This window comes from Lissotriton helveticus, chromosome 6 (assembly GCF_964261635.1).
Source record: "Lissotriton helveticus chromosome 6, aLisHel1.1, whole genome shotgun sequence".
Taxonomy (NCBI): Eukaryota; Metazoa; Chordata; class Amphibia; order Caudata; family Salamandridae; genus Lissotriton; species Lissotriton helveticus.
In genome coordinates, this window is record NC_136067.1 from 1,702,793,088 (window position 1) to 1,702,815,054 (window position 21,967).

At 43.6% G+C, this 21,967-nt stretch overlaps 1 protein-coding gene across 4 annotated transcripts in view; it reads left to right on the plus strand.

The window, feature by feature from the left end:
- Nucleotides 1-21,967, plus strand: part of MACROD2 (mono-ADP ribosylhydrolase 2) — a 1,869,528-nt gene that overhangs the window by 172,185 nt on the left and 1,675,376 nt on the right. For all 4 annotated transcript variants that reach the window (XM_078647087.1, XM_078647088.1, XM_078647086.1 and 1 more), the window contains exon 3: nt 21,747-21,857. In XM_078647087.1, coding sequence (XP_078503213.1) covers nt 21,747-21,857 — 111 coding nt within the window. The remainder of the gene's footprint in view (nt 1-21,746; nt 21,858-21,967) is intronic.

Consider the following 21,967-nt stretch of genomic DNA (forward strand, 5'->3'; position numbering starts at 1 on the left):
TAAGAGTTAGACATTGAGAAAGGCTTGTTTATTATAATTATGGATTGATTTAGGTTTCTGTGGTATTATTATGAATTTACATAGGCTTTCTCACAGGCACTTTTTAATAGTACTACTTCATGCCTCAAAACTACCTGTCTGAACTTAAACCCAACAGTGCCCTATCTCTACTGATATATTTATTTTTTATTCAAATTTCAGCACAAAAATGCAAGGAGAACAGAACGTTTCCTTTGAAATTGTCCTAGACATGAATAATGAGGAAATAATTGAACCCATTGACTTGGAATTCATGGATGAATCACGAGACCATGAACTTCTACAATGTGTAGAATCTGTGGATCATTTACTTCATTATGATGACGGTCAAATGTGGGAAGTTATGTTCACTCAACAAGAGGACATATCTGACAGTCAAATGTTAGACGTTCTATTAAATTTTGAAAAAGAATCAGAAAAATAAAATTATATTTAATATTTAAAAATTGTTTGAGTCTTTAATCATTTTTATATGTAATTCATAAACTAGTACCAAATAGATTATAATGTAAAGTCAGACTTATAGTATACTGTGCACAATTTCAAAAATACATTTATATTTAATAATCATTAATACTGCTACTTAAATAAAAAAATAAAAACCAACAAAAAGAACAATCAATAAACATACAATATTTCAAAATATCATAGTCTATCATTCTTTTTTCCTTATAGTACGCTCCCCGGACCGCTTCCCGGTGCGCGTACCGGGCGCTACCCACGCAAAAAAAACAAAAAAAAATGTATTTATTTTTTGCCCCGCGGGGCCCTTTTAAAGCCTCCACATCAAACCTAGGGGGTCAGGAAGGATCTACTATGCCCCCTTATGGTCATTTCCCCCTTTCTTTTGGCCTCCTCTTGTCTCTCGATCCTACCGAGAGACAAGATGGCGGCCGCTCCGGACTGTTTAGAATGTTGACAGACACCGGAGAGCCAATCAGCTTCGCTTAGCGAAGTTCCGTTACGCGTCAAGTACGCGAACCGGGGCGCTGCCCGGAGCGCGCTTACAGATATATATATTTTTTTGAACGTTATGTGCTCCAGTGGATTTGGAGCAATTATCTTGAGACCTAGCAAAGGCACATCGGGCTAACAGTCCCTACAATTTTGCCAAGTTTCGTGCAAATCCATTCAGCCATGCGGGCTAAAAGTGAGGCCAACCGCCCTATGGAAATTAACATGGGAAAAACGCGTTTTGGGACCCCCCTTTTTTCTCGGCCCCCCCTTGACGAACCCCCCCCAAATTTTCAGTGGCTGCTCAGAAACAAAATGTTCCATTTTCCTGAAAATTTCAGCCAATTCCGTCCACAAACGCCAAAGTTATTAGACATAGAATTTTCAAAAATCCCATAGAGAAAAAATCCTAACTATATATACCTACTGGCGACCGCCAGTAGGTAATATATATATATATATATATATGTGTGTGTGTGTGTGTGTATATATATATATATATATATATATATATATATATATATGTGTGTGTGTGTGTGTGTGTGTATGTATATATATATATATATATATATATATATATATTCACTGAAAAAACCATAGGTTATAGACCATATATAGTTAGGAATTAGCATTTACAAAACCTTGAAAATTCACTGAAAAAACCATAGGTTATAGACCATATATAGTTAGGAATTAGCATTTACAAAACCTTGAAAATTCACTGAAAAAACCATAGGTTATAGACCATATATGGTTAGGAATTAGCATTTAAAAAACCTTATTTTACTCACACAAAACCATTGAAATTCCATATATAGTTAGTTGCACTAACTATATATCGCGCACCCGCAATCCACTGCTGATGATGTCACATATTACATCATTCATGACATGGTCAGTGACATCACTGATGACATCACTGATGACATCTCAAATGACATCACTGATGACATGACTGATAACAACATCCAGTGATTTTTTGTTTCTGTAAAGTTTAAATATTTCTTACATATTGAAGAATGAGTGGATGTGTAAGTGTGTGGACGAAGGATTTAGTAGGTGCATGACTGACTGTATGACTGAGTGATTAAATGTGTCTCACTGAGTGCATGGGTTAGTGACTAAACTGTCTTAATTTGTGCATCATTATGTCTGTTGTTCTGTAAACTGCTGCATGTGTTGATCAGTAGCTATATGAGTAACTATATGGGTTATTGATTGATTGCCCAAGTATTTGTATGGGAGACTGAGTGTGTGTGTGGCTGGCTGGGAGGTGTGTGACTCTGTGCAGATCAATGTGTACTTGTATCAATGATTGTATAAGAAGGTAAGTATGTGTTAGTATATGTTTGAAAATGTAAGGTGCTCTATGTTTAACTGTATAGACAAGAAAATGGAAGTGTCATTGATTCTTTACAGGACTGACTAGGTGTGTGAGTAACTCCATGGATGAGTGGCAGACTGTGAGTGTCTGTATAGGTGTATGAGTGCATATGATAGTGTTGTAAAGATGAGTGATTGTATGTATGAATGATTGTATGGGTGAATGAGTGAAGGTGTGTGTAGACGTAGGAATCAGTGAGTGCGTATGTAGTAACTAGTATTGGTGTGTCAATGGTTTCAAAAATTATACTCTGTATTTAACACTGGGTGAAACAGAGGTTATATTAAAATGTGAGGAGATGCATTGTATTGTCACCTGAATGATATCATCAGTGATGTGGTCATTGATGTCAAATGAGATGTCATCAGTGATGTCATCAGTGATGTCATTTGAGATGTCATCAGTGATGTCATCAGTGATGTCACTGACCATGTCATGAATGATGTAATATGTGACATCATCAGCAGTGGATTGCGGGTGCGCGATATATAGTTAGTGCAACTAACTATATATGGAATTTCAATGGTTTTGTGTGAGTAAAATAAGGTTTTTTAAATGCTAATTCCTAACGATATATGGTCTATAACCTATGGTTTTTTCAGTGAATTTTCAAGGTTTTGTAAATGCTAATTCCTAACTATATATGGTCTATAACCTATGGTTTTTTCAGTGAATTTTCAAGGTTTTGTAAATGCTAATTCCTAACTATATATGGTCTATAACCTATGGTTTTTTCAGTGAATTTCAATGTTTTTTTAATAGCAAATATCATAAGCTGTCGAATGTCAAGTACGTGGTAAGTAAAAACATTTTCGTGTTTATGCACACTGATCTGCTTTGAATGCTGCCCCCCCCCCTCATTTCTATTAGGAGTACTCTCTCTTTGCAGATAGTGAAAGGTAGTTAACGCAGGCCTTTGCCCCCGTTGTAATACGTCGTGCCTGCTTCTCTCTCCATTTGATTGATTGTTATCCAAGCATTTACTGTTTTAGAATTGGTTCTCTTTGGTTCATTCTCTATTTACAAACAAACACAGAGTCGCAATACTCTGTTTAGTCTTTGCAGATAACGAAAAATCGTGTAAAAAAACAAAAGGAATCGAGCAAAATCAGTAGGCCACTAATGGGATCTCTTTTTGACCTCGCTAAAATAGAAACATTAGGAACAACCCCTCATGACAAATACGAAACTAGTGAGATGAACTGAACTCCACACCATGATGGCTGCAATACAGCTCGGCTCCGCCACCCACCCCGCCCAAAATAACGATAAAGCGCGGCTGCCATGATTGCTCGCAGAATGGCCACGATGGAGCTACGAAATGGTGGTGATCTCATGCTAACCCCAGCTTCAGTCTGAAACATCCAGAAACACTGTAGACTACCAATTCGATCAGTTCCGGTAGCGCCCCAATGTAACCCGGTAGAGAAGAACTAGCCCTCCCCTCTTTGACTGATGGTTCTTGTTGCCTGTCCCTTCTGTTGTCATTTAACAGAACTATTTAGCCTGCTGAAAGGGGTTGTGTTCCGACCGCTGGTTGGTGGAGACATTTTGACTATATTCTGGACCTGCGTTGTCGCGTAATGCGTCATGCCGCGCCGCGTTAGCGCATCCGGAAGTCATCCGGGGCGCGACGCGCAGCGCGTAACGTAAGCATAACAGGTCATGTGACTTGTTAATAAAACTTTTCATTGGTTCATTTTACTTTTCTTATTCTAATGATGAAAGGCTTGGTCATATGACCTAAAAATTACGCTTTTTATTACTTCCGAACATTTTTTTTTCTTAAATATATGTTATAATGTTCCAGGCTAATGTACTTTCCCGGAAAATTTACAACTGTCCTGCAAGTAAAATATATTCTTTTTTCGAGAAAAAGGGCGTTTCTTCGTCCCATGACGGAGCCGTTGAGCAAAAGAGGGTCGACCTGCTGTCTTAGTCGCCGATACGCCTGAATATGAGATTCTTATCAATCACTTTATGTTGCAGGAGTAGAAAACACAACAGCCCTTGACCATTTATCTTTACTGCGTTCCTGCGTATTATACCTTTTACCCTTCATGTAATTGGTCTGCTTTATTTCACTTGCCTTTTAATGATTCTAAAACAGTGACTATTATTAAAAACTTTACCAATGTATATACTACTACCATGTTTTCTTTTAAAAATCTTTATTGTGAAAATTTCATTATACAAATACGAGCCTATAACCACGTGGGCCGGCCACGGAGCAAACTGTAATCGTATATGATGAGTAGACATTTACACTGTAGAGGAACGTAACGGGCGGGCCATTAGGTTGCAAAAACTAAGGTGTCTAACAGTTGCGGAATCGGTGGACGTACATTTTATAATTAAAATACGACAGGGCCAGTTACAATAAAATTATCTAGATATACATTTGCGGGCAAGTACCATGGGTGACGTTAATTCGAACTTTCAATAGTACAGTAATCAATAACACATCAGAACTTAATATCAATAGGGATGTCGAAATACTCAATCAATTCTCATCCCCGCCCGCCATGTGCTTCAAAACTGCATACGTATCTCGTGATTTCAAGGTTCTGCAACCAGTACACAACAAGGAGTTACGAGTCCCATTTATTCCGGCGCCATTTTGGGCGAGGACGGGCAGGTCCAGGATATAGTCAAAATGTCTCTACCAACCATCGACTATGATGATGTTCATATGCTGTATTTATAGAGTAACACTCATCTGTCCACATGAAATTAATTTGCCACAATCTAAACATGTCATTTTAATCTTTCCAAAGTTCTTCTAAATATTTGGGACCGTTTCCCTTGCCTCTGATGCTGTCAGTGCCACTTGTTTGATGAATGTACTGGCAGGTCGGGGGTTCTCCTCCAAATCTCTCTTTTATGCAGCACTATAATTAATTGGTGCCACCTCTCCATATGACGATGCATGGTATAGTTACCATAACTATATTTTTTTTCGGTTCCTCTGGAGAGTACATCGTGGCAGATGAAGCGTATAACGTACCGGGCATTTACCTTTTTTTGCATGTAGAGGAAAGGAAAAAAAAATCGAGCGTCCGAGTTCTAAGGTGTCCCAGGGCCATTTTAGTGGACCAGGCCCAAATCCAAAGAACAGGCCGCCATTTTGAGAATCCTGTTGCAGCCGCCTGTCGCTGTAGCATCAAGAGCGGCCGAAACTCAGCTGAATGGCAACTGAAACGGTAAAGGGGCGCCCCACTACAGCAGACGAGCCTCCACCTAGGAAGGCCCGTTCACGCCGCCTCCCCCCCCCCCCTTCGGGCACCCCACGCCGTTATTCGGAGCAGTATTGTAGGATGGCCACACCAGTGCAGCAACTTGCTAGACACCACCTCGGTGGTAACCGAATCTCAGCGCCTTGTGGTGTCTTCTATTCAGAAAATATTGTTGCGCTGCCTTTGGCCCCATTCGCACATCGGTCCGCTACTGACGCCATCTCACAGGCTAATGGGGCGCCCCACGCCGAGTTTCAGCATTGTAGGATGGCCACACCAGTACAGCAACTTGCTAGACATCACCTCGGTGCCATCCGGATCTTGGCATCTCAGCGCCTTGTGGTGTCTTCTAGTCAGAAAATATTGTTGCGCTGCCTTTGGCCCCATTCGCACATCGGTCCGCTACTGACACCATCTCACAGGCCAACAGGGCGCCCCACGCCGACTTTCAGCATTGTAGGATGGCCACACCAGTGCAACTTACTAGACACCACCTCGGTGCCATCCGGATCTTGGCACCTCAGCGCCTTGTGGTGTCTTCTATTCAGAAAATATTGTTGCGCTGCCTTTGGCCCCATTCGCACATCGGTCCGCTACTGACGCCATCTCACAGGCCAACGGGGCGCCCCACGCCGACTTTCAGCATTGTAGGATGGCCACACCAGTGCGGCAACTTGCTAGACATCACCTCGGTGGTAACCGAATCTCAGCGCCTTGTGGTGTCTTCTATTCAGAAAATATTGTTGCGCTGCCTTTGGCCCCATTCGCACATCGGTCCGCTACTGACGCCATCTCACAGGCTAATGGGGCGCCCCACGCCGAGTTTCAGCATTGTAGGATGGCCACACCAGTACAGCAACTTGCTAGACATCACCTCGGTGCCATCCGGATCTTGGCATCTCAGCGCCTTGTGGTGTCTTCTAGTCAGAAAATATTGTTGCGCTGCCTTTGGCCCCATTCGCACATCGGTCCGCTACTGACACCATCTCACAGGCCAACAGGGCGCCCCACGCCGACTTTTACCATTGTAGGATGGCCACACCAGTGCCACAACTTGCTAGACACCACCTCGGTGCCATCCGGATCTTGGCATCTCAGAGCCTTGTGGTGTCTTCTATTCAGAAAATATTGTTGCGCTGCCTTTGGCCCCATTCGCACATCGGTCCGCTACTGACGCCATCTCACAGGCCAACGGGGCGCCCCACGCCGACTTTCAACATTGTAGGATGGCCACACCAGTGCGGCAACTTACTAGACACCACCTCGGTGCCATCCGGATCTTGGCGCGTTGTGCTGCCTTCGGCCTATTCGCACATCGGTCCGCTACTGACGCGAACTCACAGGCCAACGGGGCGCCCCACGCCGACTTTCAGCATTGTAGGATGGCCACACCAGTGCTGCAACTTGCTGGACACCACCTCGGTGCCATCCGGATCTTGGCGCGTTGTGTTGCCTTCGGCCTATTCGCACATCGGTCCGCTACTGACGCCGCCTCACGTGCCAACGTATTTTCTCCGCATTTTATACCCTATGCCGCATAACAGGTCATGTGACTTGTTTATAAAACTTTTCATTGGTTCATTTTACTTTTGGTTTCCTAATGATGGAAGGCTTGATCATATGACCTAAAAATAACACTTTTCATTGGATGAAAACATTTTTTTTTCCCAAATGATGAAAGCCCCACCTTGTTTCTGGATCTTTCAGACTGAAGCTGGCGTCAGCATGAAAGCGCCACCATCTCGTGGCTCCGTCGTGGTCATTCCGCGAGCAATCATGGCAGCCGCTCCCCATCAGAAGCCTGCAGGAGTCGGGGGCCCCCAAAACTTTTGTTGAATCCTCAAGGCGGAGGGGACGCTTTCGAGAATGGGGTCCAAGACCTAGCAGACAAGCGTCCGATTTCCAAGGTGTCCCAGGGCCATTTCAGTGGACCAGGCCCAAAAAGGAAAGAGCCTGCCGCCATTTTGAGAGTCCTGTGACAGCCGCCTATCGCTGCACCGCAAGAGTGGGCGCAACTCAGCTGAATTGCGGCTTTTGACACAGTGGACCAAAAGCGGACGGAATGGCAACTGAAACGGTAAAGGGGCGCCCCACTACAACAGACGAGACTCCACCTGGAGAGGCCCGTTCACGCCGCCTCCCCCCCCTCCCCCGGGGCGCCCCACGCCGTTATTCGGAGCAGCATTGTAGGATACCAAAACCAGTGCGGCAACTTACTGGACATCACCTTGGTGCCATCGTTCTGCTGCCTTGGAACTATTCGCACAACAGTTTGCTACTGATGACCCACCCCCGCGACGCCCCACGCCGGATGCCGAAATCAGTGCGGCACCCAGGCAACATCACCTGGGTGCCGTCCAGAAATCTGGACGTTGTGCTGCGTTGGGACTATTCGCACAGCCGACCGCTACTTCGTTGTTTTTCCCTAAAAATGTTTAAATGTTTTTGTTTTGTTGTATATATTTATAAGTTATTAAAGTTTTATAATCTTACTACTTTGTTGGAGTGCTATATATTTTTAATGTGACACATAATTGTAAAAACTTTGATGTACAAAGAGTCATCCCTGGAATCTTCCGCTTCAGGCTCGGTCCCCTCCCCAATCACAATACAGGATGGTTTTCAGATAGTAGGAACGCGTGTGCTGTGACGGATCTCATCGAGTGTGGGCCTTGATCTACTATAACTCCTTTGAAGACGGGTGATTCTTTACAGCTGGGGCCATAAACTACATCTGCAGGGCTAGCTGATAGCCTAGGACCGGCCTGGACAATCGGACACAGAGGAAAAGGAGTGTCAGAGGGTGCGGTAGTGAATAGGGCGAAAGGGAGGTGTCGGGCGGGCACAGGGTGTGATTCTCAGGGAAGAGCAGCGCAGATGGGGGGAGGTTTATTACCCATGCATAAGACAGAGAACGGGGGTGACCAGTGCCTGGGGGAGATGCTTGCGAGGGTGGGGAGCCATGCTAAGGATCGACAGCGTGCAGAGAGTGGGTCTGGTCAAGGCATCTAAAATGACTACCGTGCACGACAAAAGTGTGGCATTTGAAAAAAGGCAAGATGGCGCAGACAATCTTTTTCAACACTTCCTGATTTCCTTCGAATCGAACGTTAACAGACGTTGGGGCATATTACCAAAGTTAAGCGATATTTATCCCTAACGATGCTTAGCAACGAATTTTTTACCGCTAAGCATCGTCAGAAATTATCGCAGATAAACCTTGCTATTATCAAGGTTTATCGCAAATGCAATAAAAAACGACCGCAATGCATTAATATCGCTGAAAACTCAGCGATATTCATGCATTACCGAGCTAATGCTCTTAGCCATGTTATCCACCTCCCATTGGATAACATGGCTAAGAACTGCTCAGGGCAGGTGGTAGCTTTTGGAGATATTCGCGCTTAGCGCGAATATCTCCAAACGTTGGTAATAGGAGATAGCGATGTTAGCGACTGTTTCCAGTCGCTAACATCTTAGCATGCCCACTTTGCATGTCATTAGTGATAAATATCACTGACATGCAAAGTGGGGCCCAAGATGGTCGCTATCTCCTACTAGCGGTCGCTAACTGGTGTTAGCAACAGCTAGGTAATACAGAGATAATTTTATCTCCGCGAAGCGGAGCGCTGTTACAGATATATATCTTTTTTTTGAACGTTAATTTCTCAAAATCCACTGAAGCACATATATTGAGACCTAGCAAAGGCACATCGAGCTACCAGTCCCTACAATTTTGCCAAGTTTCGTGCAAATCCATTCAGCCGTTCGATTATTATTATTATTTTTTTTTTTGCCCCGCGGGGCCCTTTTAAAACCTCCACATCAAACCTAGGGGGTCAGGGAGGATCTACTATGCCCCCTTATGGTCATTTGCCCCTTCGCTTTGGCCTCCTCTTGTCTCTCGATCCTACCGAGAGACAAGATGGCGGCCGCTACGGACTGTTTGGAATGTTTACAGACGCCGGTGAACCAATCAGCTTCGCTTCACAAAGCTCCGTAACGCGTAAAGTCCGCGAACCGGAGCGCTGCCTGGTCCGCTGTTACAGATATATATCTTTTTTTTTAACGTTAATTTCTCAAAATCCACTGGAGCACATATATTGAGACCTAGCAAAGGCACATCGGGCTACCAGTCCCTACAATTTTGCCAAGTTTCGTGCAAATCCATTCAGCCGTTCGGGCTAAAAGTGAGGCCAACCGCCCTATGGAAAACTCAATGTTAAAAACACGTTTTGGGACCCCCCTTTTTTTCTCGGCCCCCCCTTGACGAACCCCCCCCAAATTTTCAGGGGCTGCTCAGAAACAAAATGTTCCATTTTCCTGAAAATTTCAGCCAATTCCGTCCACAAACGCCAAAGTTATTAGACATAGAATTTTCCAAAATCCCATAGAGAAAAAATCCTAACTATATATACCTACTGGCGACCGCCAGTAGGTAATGTGTGTGTAATATATATATATATATATATATATATATATATACACATACATATATATGTGTGTGAGTATATATATATATATATATATATATATGTGTGTATATATATATATGTGTGTGTATATCACTTGAGGCTGGATTGATTTCTGGGCCGGATTTTCGCTGCACTCTGTGGGGCCATTGGAGGTCTAAAACCTGTTGTGTTCCGCCGACCACTGACGGAGCAGGGGCTGATAGATATATATATATATATATATATATATATATATATATATATATATATATATATATATATATATATATATATATATATATATATATATATATATATATATATATATATATATATATATATATATATATATTAATATATATATATATTAATATATATATTTATAACTCTAAATGCCATGCTTCGTTATCATGATCGGTCAGTAGTCATCAGTTACTTCCAAAAGGTTATTTGTGGCCATAAACCTGCTACTTGTGTTTGTTAGTTTGTCTTTGATGTTGATTAGATGCGATTCATGTGCCTGGTCTTGTTGTCAATTACAAAGGAGAGACAAAGGGGCTTTTTAGACAGGTCCAGCATCCATGCCCTAACAATAATGAAGATACAAAAAGTATGCTGTTCCTAATTTTGAGACCAAAGGAAACTGGTTTTGTGTGGTCGTGAAGTGTAGGAAGATGAGGATTCCTCCTCTTGGAATCTAGGGCCCTCAAACACCCGGCATGGTGTCATACTTCATCATATGGGTTGCTCCTCGTCCCCTATGAGGGGCTCTTTGGTGGAGATCTTTTATTCCAAATGCCGTTTGGTGCCTTGGAAGTGAGGGGCCTAATCAGTGTAGATGAAGGTGTGAAGGTGTATAACTTGAAAAAAGTATTACAACAGGTCAGGGAGTATCAGCGAAAACTATTTTAATCAATGGGTCTCTCACCCTGATTAAAAGAAACAAAGGGGCATGTCTGAGATTATATCTCAGGTAGGGCGCTCTATTGTGCACTCAACATGTTTCTCGCCTGGTAGTTAATCAATCTGGTGGCGATTCGTCAGGACGCGTCAGGACGTAATAAAATCAAATCTATCTACACATGGGTGGTTGTATGGTGTGCTATACCCTTTTAACCAGCCTAAAACATGCAATGTGTAGTACCTGATAGAGAAACCCAACTAGGGTTGGTCATATGCTATCTACTTCATTGATACCCGGCAGGTATATCACAAGGAATTTCCTTGTGTGGTTTTGAAAAATCCACAAAAGGCCAGCCGACCTACCCTCTTCTGCCGGGATCGGGGGTGGGAGACCCATTGAGCATTTGACAGAGACGCATGGGATTATTTTTGGGATATTTTAAGGCAGAATGGAATTGGACCACAATTAATTATTGCCATTAAAGCAATGTACTGTCAACCATATGCCAGAATACAAATGATGGACACGGAATCCGAAAGGATTGAGGTCACTAGGGGGACGAGAGAAGGGTGTCCGTGTTCGCTGATTCGCTTGCTCTCTATATTGATTCATTTATTAGAGCAATCCTCACAGATCAGATAATCAAGCTAGTTTCGGTCAGGGGCTATGACACTAAAGTGTTGTCATATGCTGATGACATAGCCATAGCGACTTCCGATCCATGGAGTGCAATCGCACAGGTAGATATTTTGGCAAAGGAATTTGGAAGGCAGGATGGGTATCTCTTAAACACAGTGAAGACCCAGATTGTCTGTACCAGGAACACCATTCTTCAGGATCCTCATAGGACTGAAGAGGCCAAATATCTAGGTTTGAGGTTAACCTCAAATGTGGATTTAATCTGGCCAACGACCATGGATCCTCTGATAGCTAAAATCAGTTAAGATCTAAAGCAAATCGATAAGCTGCACATCTCAATTGGGAGGTGAAACATCCTTAAAATGGTTATGTTCCCAAAAAAACTGTATTTATTCCGCTCTATCCCTCTAGAGGCTGAAACTATTAAGATAAAAAAACTTGATGCACTGTTTTCAAATTTCACATGGTAATACAAGAAGTTCAGACGGTCACTAAAATTCTTAACCCTTCCTCAGGAACGAGGGGGTTGGGTGGTTCCAAATGAACTTTACTATTACTGGGCCACAATGCTTCAGCAGATGGGAATCTTGTTTATATCAGGCTACGGTCATCCAGAAAGATGAAGGCCTACCCCCCCATATAGGTAGGTAAACTGCTGAAGCTATCAAGGTACCATAAATATACATCCTTGTGGCGATCATCGGTTTTCCTGCCCCCTTCTATGATGGGATGGGAAGACAATGGGAGCAAGCTGGCATAAGTAAAATAGGGGATATCTTTCTAACGGATCGATTGGCTTCTTTTGCCGAGTTAATGGAACACTATGGCATAGATGTGGGGTCTTACTTTAAGTATATTCAATTGAAAGAAACAATTAAACAGTGTAAGTCTGAAGCGTTTTCCACAGATAAGATTCCTCTTTTAGAAGCTGTTCTTCATGGAGAGTGTTGGATAAAACACATATATAAATTTCTCATAGAAGCTACCCCGGACGATCTAGTGAAAGTATAATCTAATAGGGCCAGTAAGCTAGGGGAAAGCGATACAGATTTATGCATGTCTAGTGCTGTAGCCAAAAAGATTTTTCGTTCAGCCAACTAGAAGACTCAATACTACAAGACAGTCTTCAATTTATATTTCACCCTGGCCAAGCTATTTGGTTGGGGGGAAAAGAGAAAACGACCACTGCCCAAGATGCGGGCAAGGCCCAGCAGATGTGGTCCATGTGTTTTACGACTGTGAAAAGTTGGATCCTTTAAAAAGAGGAGTCGAAGCCTTTTTGCAAAATGTATTGGGGCAGGGAGTGGGCATCTCCTCACATATGATGCTCCTAGGGTATGATGAGAAAGCCCAACTATAACAGCCCTATGCATATGTTGTCTTTATTTCAGTAGCAGTAGCCCGCTTGCTGATTGCTACAAAGTAGAAAGATTTAGATCCCCTTACCTATACTGCCTGGCTATTCCATATTTATAACCAGGAAAGAGCTTTAAATAACTGTATGGGGTGGCGGTCTGGGAAACGCGGTTGAAAGATCTGGGGACCTATGCTAACCTGGACTACCAATGAATAGTAGAGACTGGTTTGTGCCGATGTGCCCCGGAAACTAGTCCTTTATTGATTGCTAAGGGCAATACATTCAGTAAAACCTGTATATTCTGTATTTTTGGACCCCTTGTGGCCGCTATTATAATCTCGGTATAATACATAATCCCTCTTTCCTATTTTAGCCTAGGTATGAATTTGAACTAATTAATTGTGATTCTGCATTTTGCCAGGCTTAATTTACCTTTATGATCTTAAAGCTTAAAGAATGTGGGCCGCACTATGAAATTTGCATAATGGGCATCTTTGTTTTTATTCTGATCATATTGTATTGTGCTATGCTTCTGGACCATCATGTTTTTTATACCCTTCTTATATCTTCTTACTGTTTCTACTGTTTTAAGATCTTATCTATATTTCTTCTGATTAATTATATTATTATTCACTGTATTTCTAGATAAATAATAAGTATATATTTTTTTTAAGAAAGTACTACACCAACACAGACCCAGTACTTGAACAGTTGTGTACATTCCATCAATCCTCCAGGCACTGCCACTCAGCCAGACTTTCAATATCACACGTTCCATGCTTACACAAAAGCAGGTAAGGTTGTGCCTTCTCATACATCACTCTAAAAGCTTGGAACAACTGCCCACACCATGCAAGAAGCAGAAGACTTGGCTCTTTGAGTAAGTCTCCACAAGCCTAGCCGCTCACACCGGCAAAGCACAAGTATACCCTCAAGGGCCATACTGTGCTTTAAAAATATGTATTGGGCACGACCCGAGTTCGAGAAGAGATGGCTCTTCCAAGATAGGGCACTCGCGGGATCCCGGTCTGGAAGCTCACCTTCTTGAAGAAGACCCAACGCCTGAGAGGGTTGATGAGATCGTCCATAACCAAATCAGTGCTGTCCGTTTGGGATGCAGTAGCGACGAAGAGGAAGCTTACCACCTTCCCTTCCCCACTAACCCCATTATTTGGTAATAGCGAATTCACTCCTGGAATTATTCCTTGCATGAAGAGAGTCCCCTGCCGCTTAGTGGGTCACCTTTTTGACCTGTCCGGCATTCTCTGGTTCCCCCAAATGAAGTTTGATTATGGGATCCCCGAGGCTGAGAGGTTGAAATATCTACAGCTCCGTCACTGGGTACTCCAAGGGGAGGTCAGGGAGCAAGGGTCCCGCTTTTTAACTAAATATGAACAATGGCTTATCTCCAAAACTTCCGATAGAGGGTTGATCACGGACATGTACAACATGGTTAGACACTGCACACCACCGCAGGCCACACCGAGCCGGAAGAGATGGGAGAGAGAGCTAGGCGGGGAACTCACACGGCTGGAAGGGATCTACTACAGAGCGAAACACACAGCGTGCAACGTGGCCAGCGTAGAATCCACCATGAAAAGCGCAACCTATTGGTACCTCACACCAGCGCTTCTGCACTGGGGCAACCCTCAGCGGAGTCCCACTTGCTGGAGGGGATGTGACAATGAAGGTACACTGCTACACATACTATGGGAGAGCCCTCTATTAACAGACTATTGATCTAGAATCCTAGACACGGTAGACAAGCTCTTTAAAACACAGATACCAAGACTACCGGTCCCATCACATTACCTCTCAAAAGCATGCAAGGTCGCCAGATGGGGATGGCTTTTGGGGGCGGCTTTGCAAAACATATTGTCCCACTGGGGCACCTCCAAACACCCCAGCATACAGCCTGGCTATATAGGCTGGTGTTCGTTTTGGGGATAGAAGGGATCTCCTCCACCTTAAATAATACCACAGATTCCTTCCAGAAGACATGGAGCCCTTTTTTAGGGCTCGCCTGGCGTTGCAGCGCGAAGCGCTGTCGCCAGCGAGCCTTATTGTGGTTGTGTTGCCTCCCCAAGTGGTACAGACCGGTGCACGAGCAGACTCCGGTCTGTGAACGCGCTTCTAAGACACGCTTCCCAAAAATGGGCGAAGACTGCAGGCGCCGCCGCTGGCACGAGCCGCAGGGAACGCCAACGTGCATGCTCACGGCTTCACGCTCCTGCCCTCCCATGTCTCTTCCAAGGCTGTTCTGCGCTCCAGGCCGACTTGTTGTCCTTGTTACGACTTGTTATAGCATGTTTCCCCCACCCGATCTATGTTTGACAGTTTCGATTTGATGCGCCTATCCTGTAAACCCTGCGCCTTTTTGGGACGGGGGTTTTCGCTTGGTTCAGCACGATGAAAGCTGGTGCACGGATAAATGGCGGCCATTTTAGCATGGGGCGCTTTCGTGTTTGTAACTAAGGTCATTCTACAGAGGTAATTAGGAATCCGTTTTAAACTTTTTGGTATTGATTAAAACAAGCCAGGTGTATTTCCCGAAGCAGTTCAGTAGAATGGAGGAAATCATTAATACGTATGCTTACATTGGTGAGTGCCCCGAGTCCAACCAAGTTGGCCAGTTTGTTTGCGCGCGTTAACGAATAGACTCTCGTGTAGTCGTCCGTTTTCCCTTTTCACAGGAAGTCGTTCTTACTCTTGATCGGTACGTGAAACCAACCAATACCCTCTTTTATGTTCATGTCGAGCAACCAATTGAGAAGTGGAGTAGAAGGCAGGTAAGGTTATGGTGTGTTCAATTCTACACGTGGGGGCGGGGAAGTAAAAGCCGAGCGAGGTGGCCTCAAATTGGAGGAAGCGGAAGTGTTTACTATGTGCAAACTATGGGCGTTTTGTGTTTCTTTCCATTACAAATGATTTTTTTTAAAGAATTAATGTGTGCAGTTTGTGGTGTCCGGAATAGAAGGAATCAAGCGTACGTGAAGCAGATGAACGGAGTTGAAAATTGACAAACGAAATATAACATAAAAAAGGCATTGTCATTTACAATGCCAATAGCAGAAACCCTCGCAAATGCGAGACCTATTGCATTGCAAATGCTTGTTTATCATTGCTCTTGTCAGATTTCAACGAACTTACCCAACCCAAATATTTGAGAGTCCTGCATTTATCCAACTTATGGACAGCACAAACACCACCGTCCACAAGGTGATGCCTGAAGGTTTGTATAAGGCCAGGAGACTGGCCTTTAGGGCTATGGCGATTAAAGGCACAGGGAAGGGAGGGGGGGGGGGTTCATTTCCATTTTTCATTGTTTTTCTTTCTTTTATGTATATTTGTAGTTCATTGGAGGTAAAGATTAGTATATCGCTATTACATCTTTGCCAGGAATCGTCGACACTTGTGCTATGTTCGATACTACAGATGTGATTTTCTTTAATGCCTGAGTATCATTGGTTCATGTGCTTTTGGCAAAGTGCCCTCTATACCTCTGTGTTGTTGTTGTAATATTGAAAATGCTAATAAATATATTTAAAATTAAAAATATGTATAACTGAAAAGAAAAGCGCAGTCACCAAATGGAAAGCCTACTTTTCTGCGACGCTGAGGTTCTGGAATGTAGTTACTGTATCTCTATATTGTTGCACCATCCTGCGAATGTTCCATAGTGAATTGAAGACCTTTCTGTTTCACATACTGGTGTCGGTTGGTGATTCTGTAGACTTGTTTTGGAATGTAGTTTGTGAATATCTTCTGAGTAGTAATTTGTTGTATCATTTCATCTTTGTGCATAAGAACCGATTTCCTAATTGTTCTTGTGCTTAAAATAAATATTATTTAACTTATTTTTCATCTTTGTAGCATTCCTTTATTTTGTCAGCGCTTCTTTTGTCATTATCACACAAGACCTTTCTTGATTTGTTCATAACCCACAATTATTTTGTAATTTCTGTTTTCCCCGCCTGGCTTTGTGGATGTTTACTTTGTTGTTTCTTACCATGAATACTTGTTTAAGACTTAACCTATCTGTACTTCTTACAAGCAAGATATATTGATTGTTTTTAGATTTAACTTACAAACCACACTTTGTTAGGTTTGGAGCCGGTATAAATGTTTTTGAGACAAATATCAGGGACATTTTCCAGGCTTAATTCTCTGCGTTGCTCAAGATGATGGAGAGGGTAAAGAAGAAGTTCCACACCTCCTGTTGACCATTGATATGCTATTTATTCAGATAGTACATTGTACAATGTCAGTCTTAAAAACTCTTTATGTAAATTATACGTATGATTTAAAGCAGACGTTCTATATCTCACCTATAAGGTATAGATGTTGCTGTCAAGCGTATATACAACTGAAGCACTACACTCTTCACGTGTCTGTTGTAGTGTTTCTAGAAGCATCTCTGTACTGCATTATATTATAATTGCATTTATATAGACCTTACTGTAGGAGGCTGACTCTAGATATAATTTACCAAAGTAAGGTATAGTGTGCATAGAGTCCAGTGGATCCCCAGCAGCTTTACAGAGGCTAAAGTAGATACTAGTGCTCGCTTTTGTGGTAGTGTCGGCGAGCAGTAAGGCTTACCAGATGTCAGTACTAAGCATTTGTTGTACACACATGCAAGAAATGATTACACTCCCTCAATGACTAAATCCGAGACCATTGGTTTGTAAAAATATGACTTTTTGTATATTTATATCATAGAACCAAAGATACTTTGTTGCAGTAAAAATACGTTTTGCAATGCCACTGTTTTTCACTGGAAAAGGTGGACACTGCATCAGTACAATGTTATCCAAACCAATGGTGAATCTCAAACTTGAAAAAAGGCTGCAGGCTCAGACTAGGAGGCTGGACAAAAGAAACCTACAGCTGCACAGGTAAGTTGGGATGTTCTGGAGTGTTGGGACACACTCGGTAGATCTCCCAAGGGGCACCAGGTGCAGGGATGTCCTTTGGCGTCGGAAGTCAGCTTACCACTGCGGTCGTGGTTAGATGGGTTGTCGTGCAGGGGTCGGTGTGGAGTCCAGCAGGTGTCAACCCACAAGGGACTGTTGCTCCAGATGGCTAGGGAACCTTTTCTGGACTGGTGGGCCTCTTGGACTCGGGCTGTGGGCTTCGGAGGCCGAGGTGGTAGACTTTGTGGTCCCACTGGCAGAGCACTTGGTCATTAAAGTTGGTTTTCTTCTGGACAGGTCCGCTGTCCGCGGGGAAGACCCGGAGTCTTTTTAGAAGGCAGGCAGTTCTCCCAGGGTTCTGGAAGTCGCTCGGTGGTGGGACAAGTTGTTCTTCTGTAGCAGGGTCTTTGAGGGCTGCAGACTTGCCGGTAGGGCAGTGGCCAAGTCGGATGGTGTCATCAGTCTTCGCGGCCATGTCTGAACTGGGGTGGTGTGGAGTGCAAAAAACGATGGATTTAGGCCCAGATCTTTGTACTGGGGTGAATGTATGACATTGTTCTGCATTCTGTCCATCAACTGTTTTTGCATTTGTCACCCCGAGTGGGACGGGTATTCTCAGACGTGAGTCCCGTGCTCTCCACACCACTGGAGTGAAGCTATCCTGGCTGATGACCGCTGATAGCCAGAAACCGGTCCTAGGATGCTTGATTCCGGTCCAGGGAAGACATGGCTTGGCAGTTCGGGCTGGACTTTTCCATGAAGCACAGGGTCAAGGCTGATTTGCATATGGCCATGTCTGAACTGGGGTGGTGTGGACTGCAAAAAAACGATGGATTTAGGCCCAGATCTCTGTACTGGGGTGAATGTATGACATTGTTCTGCATTCTGTCCATCAACTGTTGTTTTTGCATTTGTCACCCCGAGTGGGACGGGTATGCTCAGACGTGAGTCCTGGGCTCTCCACACCACTGGAGTTAAGCTATCCTGGCTGATGACGGCTGATAGCCAGAAACCGGTCCTAGGATGCTTGATTCCGGTCCAGGGAAGACATGGCTTGGCAGTTCGGGCTGGACTGTTCCCATGAGGCACAGGGTCAAGGCTGATTTGCATATGGCCATTTCTGAACTGGGGTGGTGTGGAGTGCAAAAAAACAATGGATTTAGGCCCAGATCTCTGTACTGGGGTGAATGTATGACATTGTTCTGCATTCTGTCCATCAACTGTTGTTTTTGCTGCACATCTTTTCTTTGTCCTCTTCTTTGTAGATCGTCGGTAATCTGAGGATTTAGGTTCAGGGGTGCCCCTAAATACGGGGTGCTCCTAAATACTCAATTTAGGTGTTTATGGGTATTACAGGGGTTAGAAGGTAGTAGCCAATGGGCTGCTAACCTTTAGGGTGACTACACCCTTTATATGTCCACTCCCTATGGGGAGGAAGCATACCCCTAACCCTTTTGGCTAGAATCCTCCAAAACAATATTGAGGATTTTCAAAGGAGGGCGTCACTTCAGCTCAGGTACTTTAGGCGTGGTCCTGGATGAGAGGGGACACACCTCTCTATTTGCTCATTTTCCCGCCAACCTTGCCATCAAAAGTTAGGCTTGGTCAGGGTGGCAGGCATCTCCATTGGCTGGTCAGCATAACGAAGGGCAGGACGCCTTTGTAGGCTCCCCGTCGTTCTTTGCTTGGGGGTAGATGTGAAGCACCTCCACCCAGAGCAGGTTTTGTTTCTGACCCACAAGAGCAAAAGGCTCCCACCTCAGGGAGTCAGAAACAGGTCTAGAATCTGAGATGTTTGTTACCAAACGTCTTGGAATTCGGTGAAGCCATCATGGAGCTGTGGAACTCCGTGACAAGCTCCTAGCCCATGTACTCTGTATGGCTTCACTGTGCACTTGTAATGTCTAAGAATGGACTTAGACCCTATAGTGGCATATCTGCTCTTGCAGTTATACCTTCCCATGAGGTATAGTACACCCTGACGTAGGGCTGTAAGGCCTGCTGTTGGGGTGACTTACCTATGCCTCTTGCAGTGCTGGTAGGCCTGGCGCACAAGGATGTGTGCCAGGTCGACTCTTCACTTTTATCTGCACCAAAACACGCAGGCTGCAGCGGCAGTATGCTTGTGTTTGGTGAGAGGTCTCTTATGGCGGTCGATACATGCTGCAACCCTTAGAGACCCACTCTGGTCACAAGGCCCTTGGTACCACTGGTACCTTTAACAAGGGGCTTCTATGTGGGCCAGAGGTGTGTCAGTTGTGGAAACAAAGGTACAGTTTTGAGAAAGAACACAGGCACTGGAAACCTGGTTAGCAGGAACCCAGTGCACACTCAGTCAAAGATGCATCAGAATCAGGCATAAGGTGAGGGGGTACTGCAACAGAAACCCACTTTGCTACACTTACAACCTCTGATGAGGCTTTGAAGTGCTTTGTGGTGGATTGCATACTACTCTGACATCTGAGGTTAGTGGTCCACCCTGTAATGTATTACTGTTTATATTTGTAGATTAGTCTTGTACTATTAGGAATCTGTTTGAAGTACTTCCTCTTGTTTTTATTGGTGCATTAATCTAATAGGAGTTAGGTGTGATTTTCAGAGTCAGTTCATGCAAGCAGCAACTGTGATAAAGTAACAGTGTTGAGGAGATTAGATTTTGTGAGATTGCTAGCAGAAGTTACACTGACAAGAATTTGTGATTTATGAGTGTGATATAAGGAGATGGACTAGGAAAGGTTAGATGTTGCAGAAATTATTATGAATTCTATGGAGAGGTATGGTTAGTTTAACAAAGTTCAATAGAGAATGTAAGGCAGGTAGAATGTGATTGAGTAGGACACACTACGAGGCACTAAGGCAGGCAGAGGATGGAGTCTAAGCAGAGCGTAGTTCTAAGGTGGGAGAGAGAATAATTTCTAGCTATAGCTCGGGTTAATTTTCACTCAAAGTTTTTTTAAATATTGTGGGACAAGGATATTGAGAGAGGATGCAATCTGGGAAAGTATGCAGAGTAGAAAGAAAATTTGAAAGTTGATTATCTGTGGGCAGGTGATATGTTGTTGTGTCTTTGGTTGTTCCATTTAGCTTTTGATGGTGTTGATACAGTCTGTTTTTCCATATATATTGAACCTGGTTGAAATTGTTTGACTATGTACTTGTTTTTAATATAAAGTGCTGAGTTTTGTGAGGGTAACAGGTCCTTTAAGTTTGTCTAGTAGGATTTTAAGGCGCAGACAATCCTTGGTATTTGCATTGGTCATTCTGTTACTTGTTTAAGTCAGATGCATGGGTGCTAGGCTTCTAGGGGAATGTGGTTCTCCCTGATATTAGGGGGCTCTTTGTAAAGCGATTTTGCTGGATTTGCTCTTCGTTGATACTAGGGTGTTCTGAAGGGGTTTCTGTCTGTAGCCAGAAACTAAGTTCATGTGGATTCTTTGTTGAATTACATCTGGAATAACTGGTTTTTAACAACTTTCTGAATGCTAAGTGATTCTCAAGGCCTCTGATCTTTGCAGGTAAGAAATGTCATAGTTTTGAGCCTTGAACAGAGAAACTGATCCCACCAAGGGTTTTCTTCCGGTAAGCAGAAATGATGAAGTGTGGTGCCAGTCTGGAACATAAGTTCTTGGGTTGGGAGTATTTTGTAATTTTGTTTGAGTGAATGTTGTCTTTAGCCATTTAGAGTTGTGTGATGCACAGTAATTTGAAAGAGTATCTTCTTGTGATTTCACAGCCATCTGTTGTGTACCACAAGATAGAGGGATGGGGAGTCTATGAGTGTGGTCTGTCTTTAGTAATTTGAATTAGAAATTAAATGCTCACCGTAGGCCGTACTACAGTTTTGTTCTTTGTTTCTTCTACAGCAGAAGAAGACTCTGTGGAACATGTGCCACTGAAGAGAAGATTGAGCGAAAAGGTTTCTCTGTATAGAGGGGACATAACGTTGCTCGAGATCGATGCCATTGTTAACGCGGGTAAGTTTGTTTTTCATGGTGTTGCTTGATATTCCTGTTGAGGATACCCATCTGAGAAAGAACTTGATGAGCCATGGTTTAGAAATGTCTTTGGCGTTCACAGTGCATTG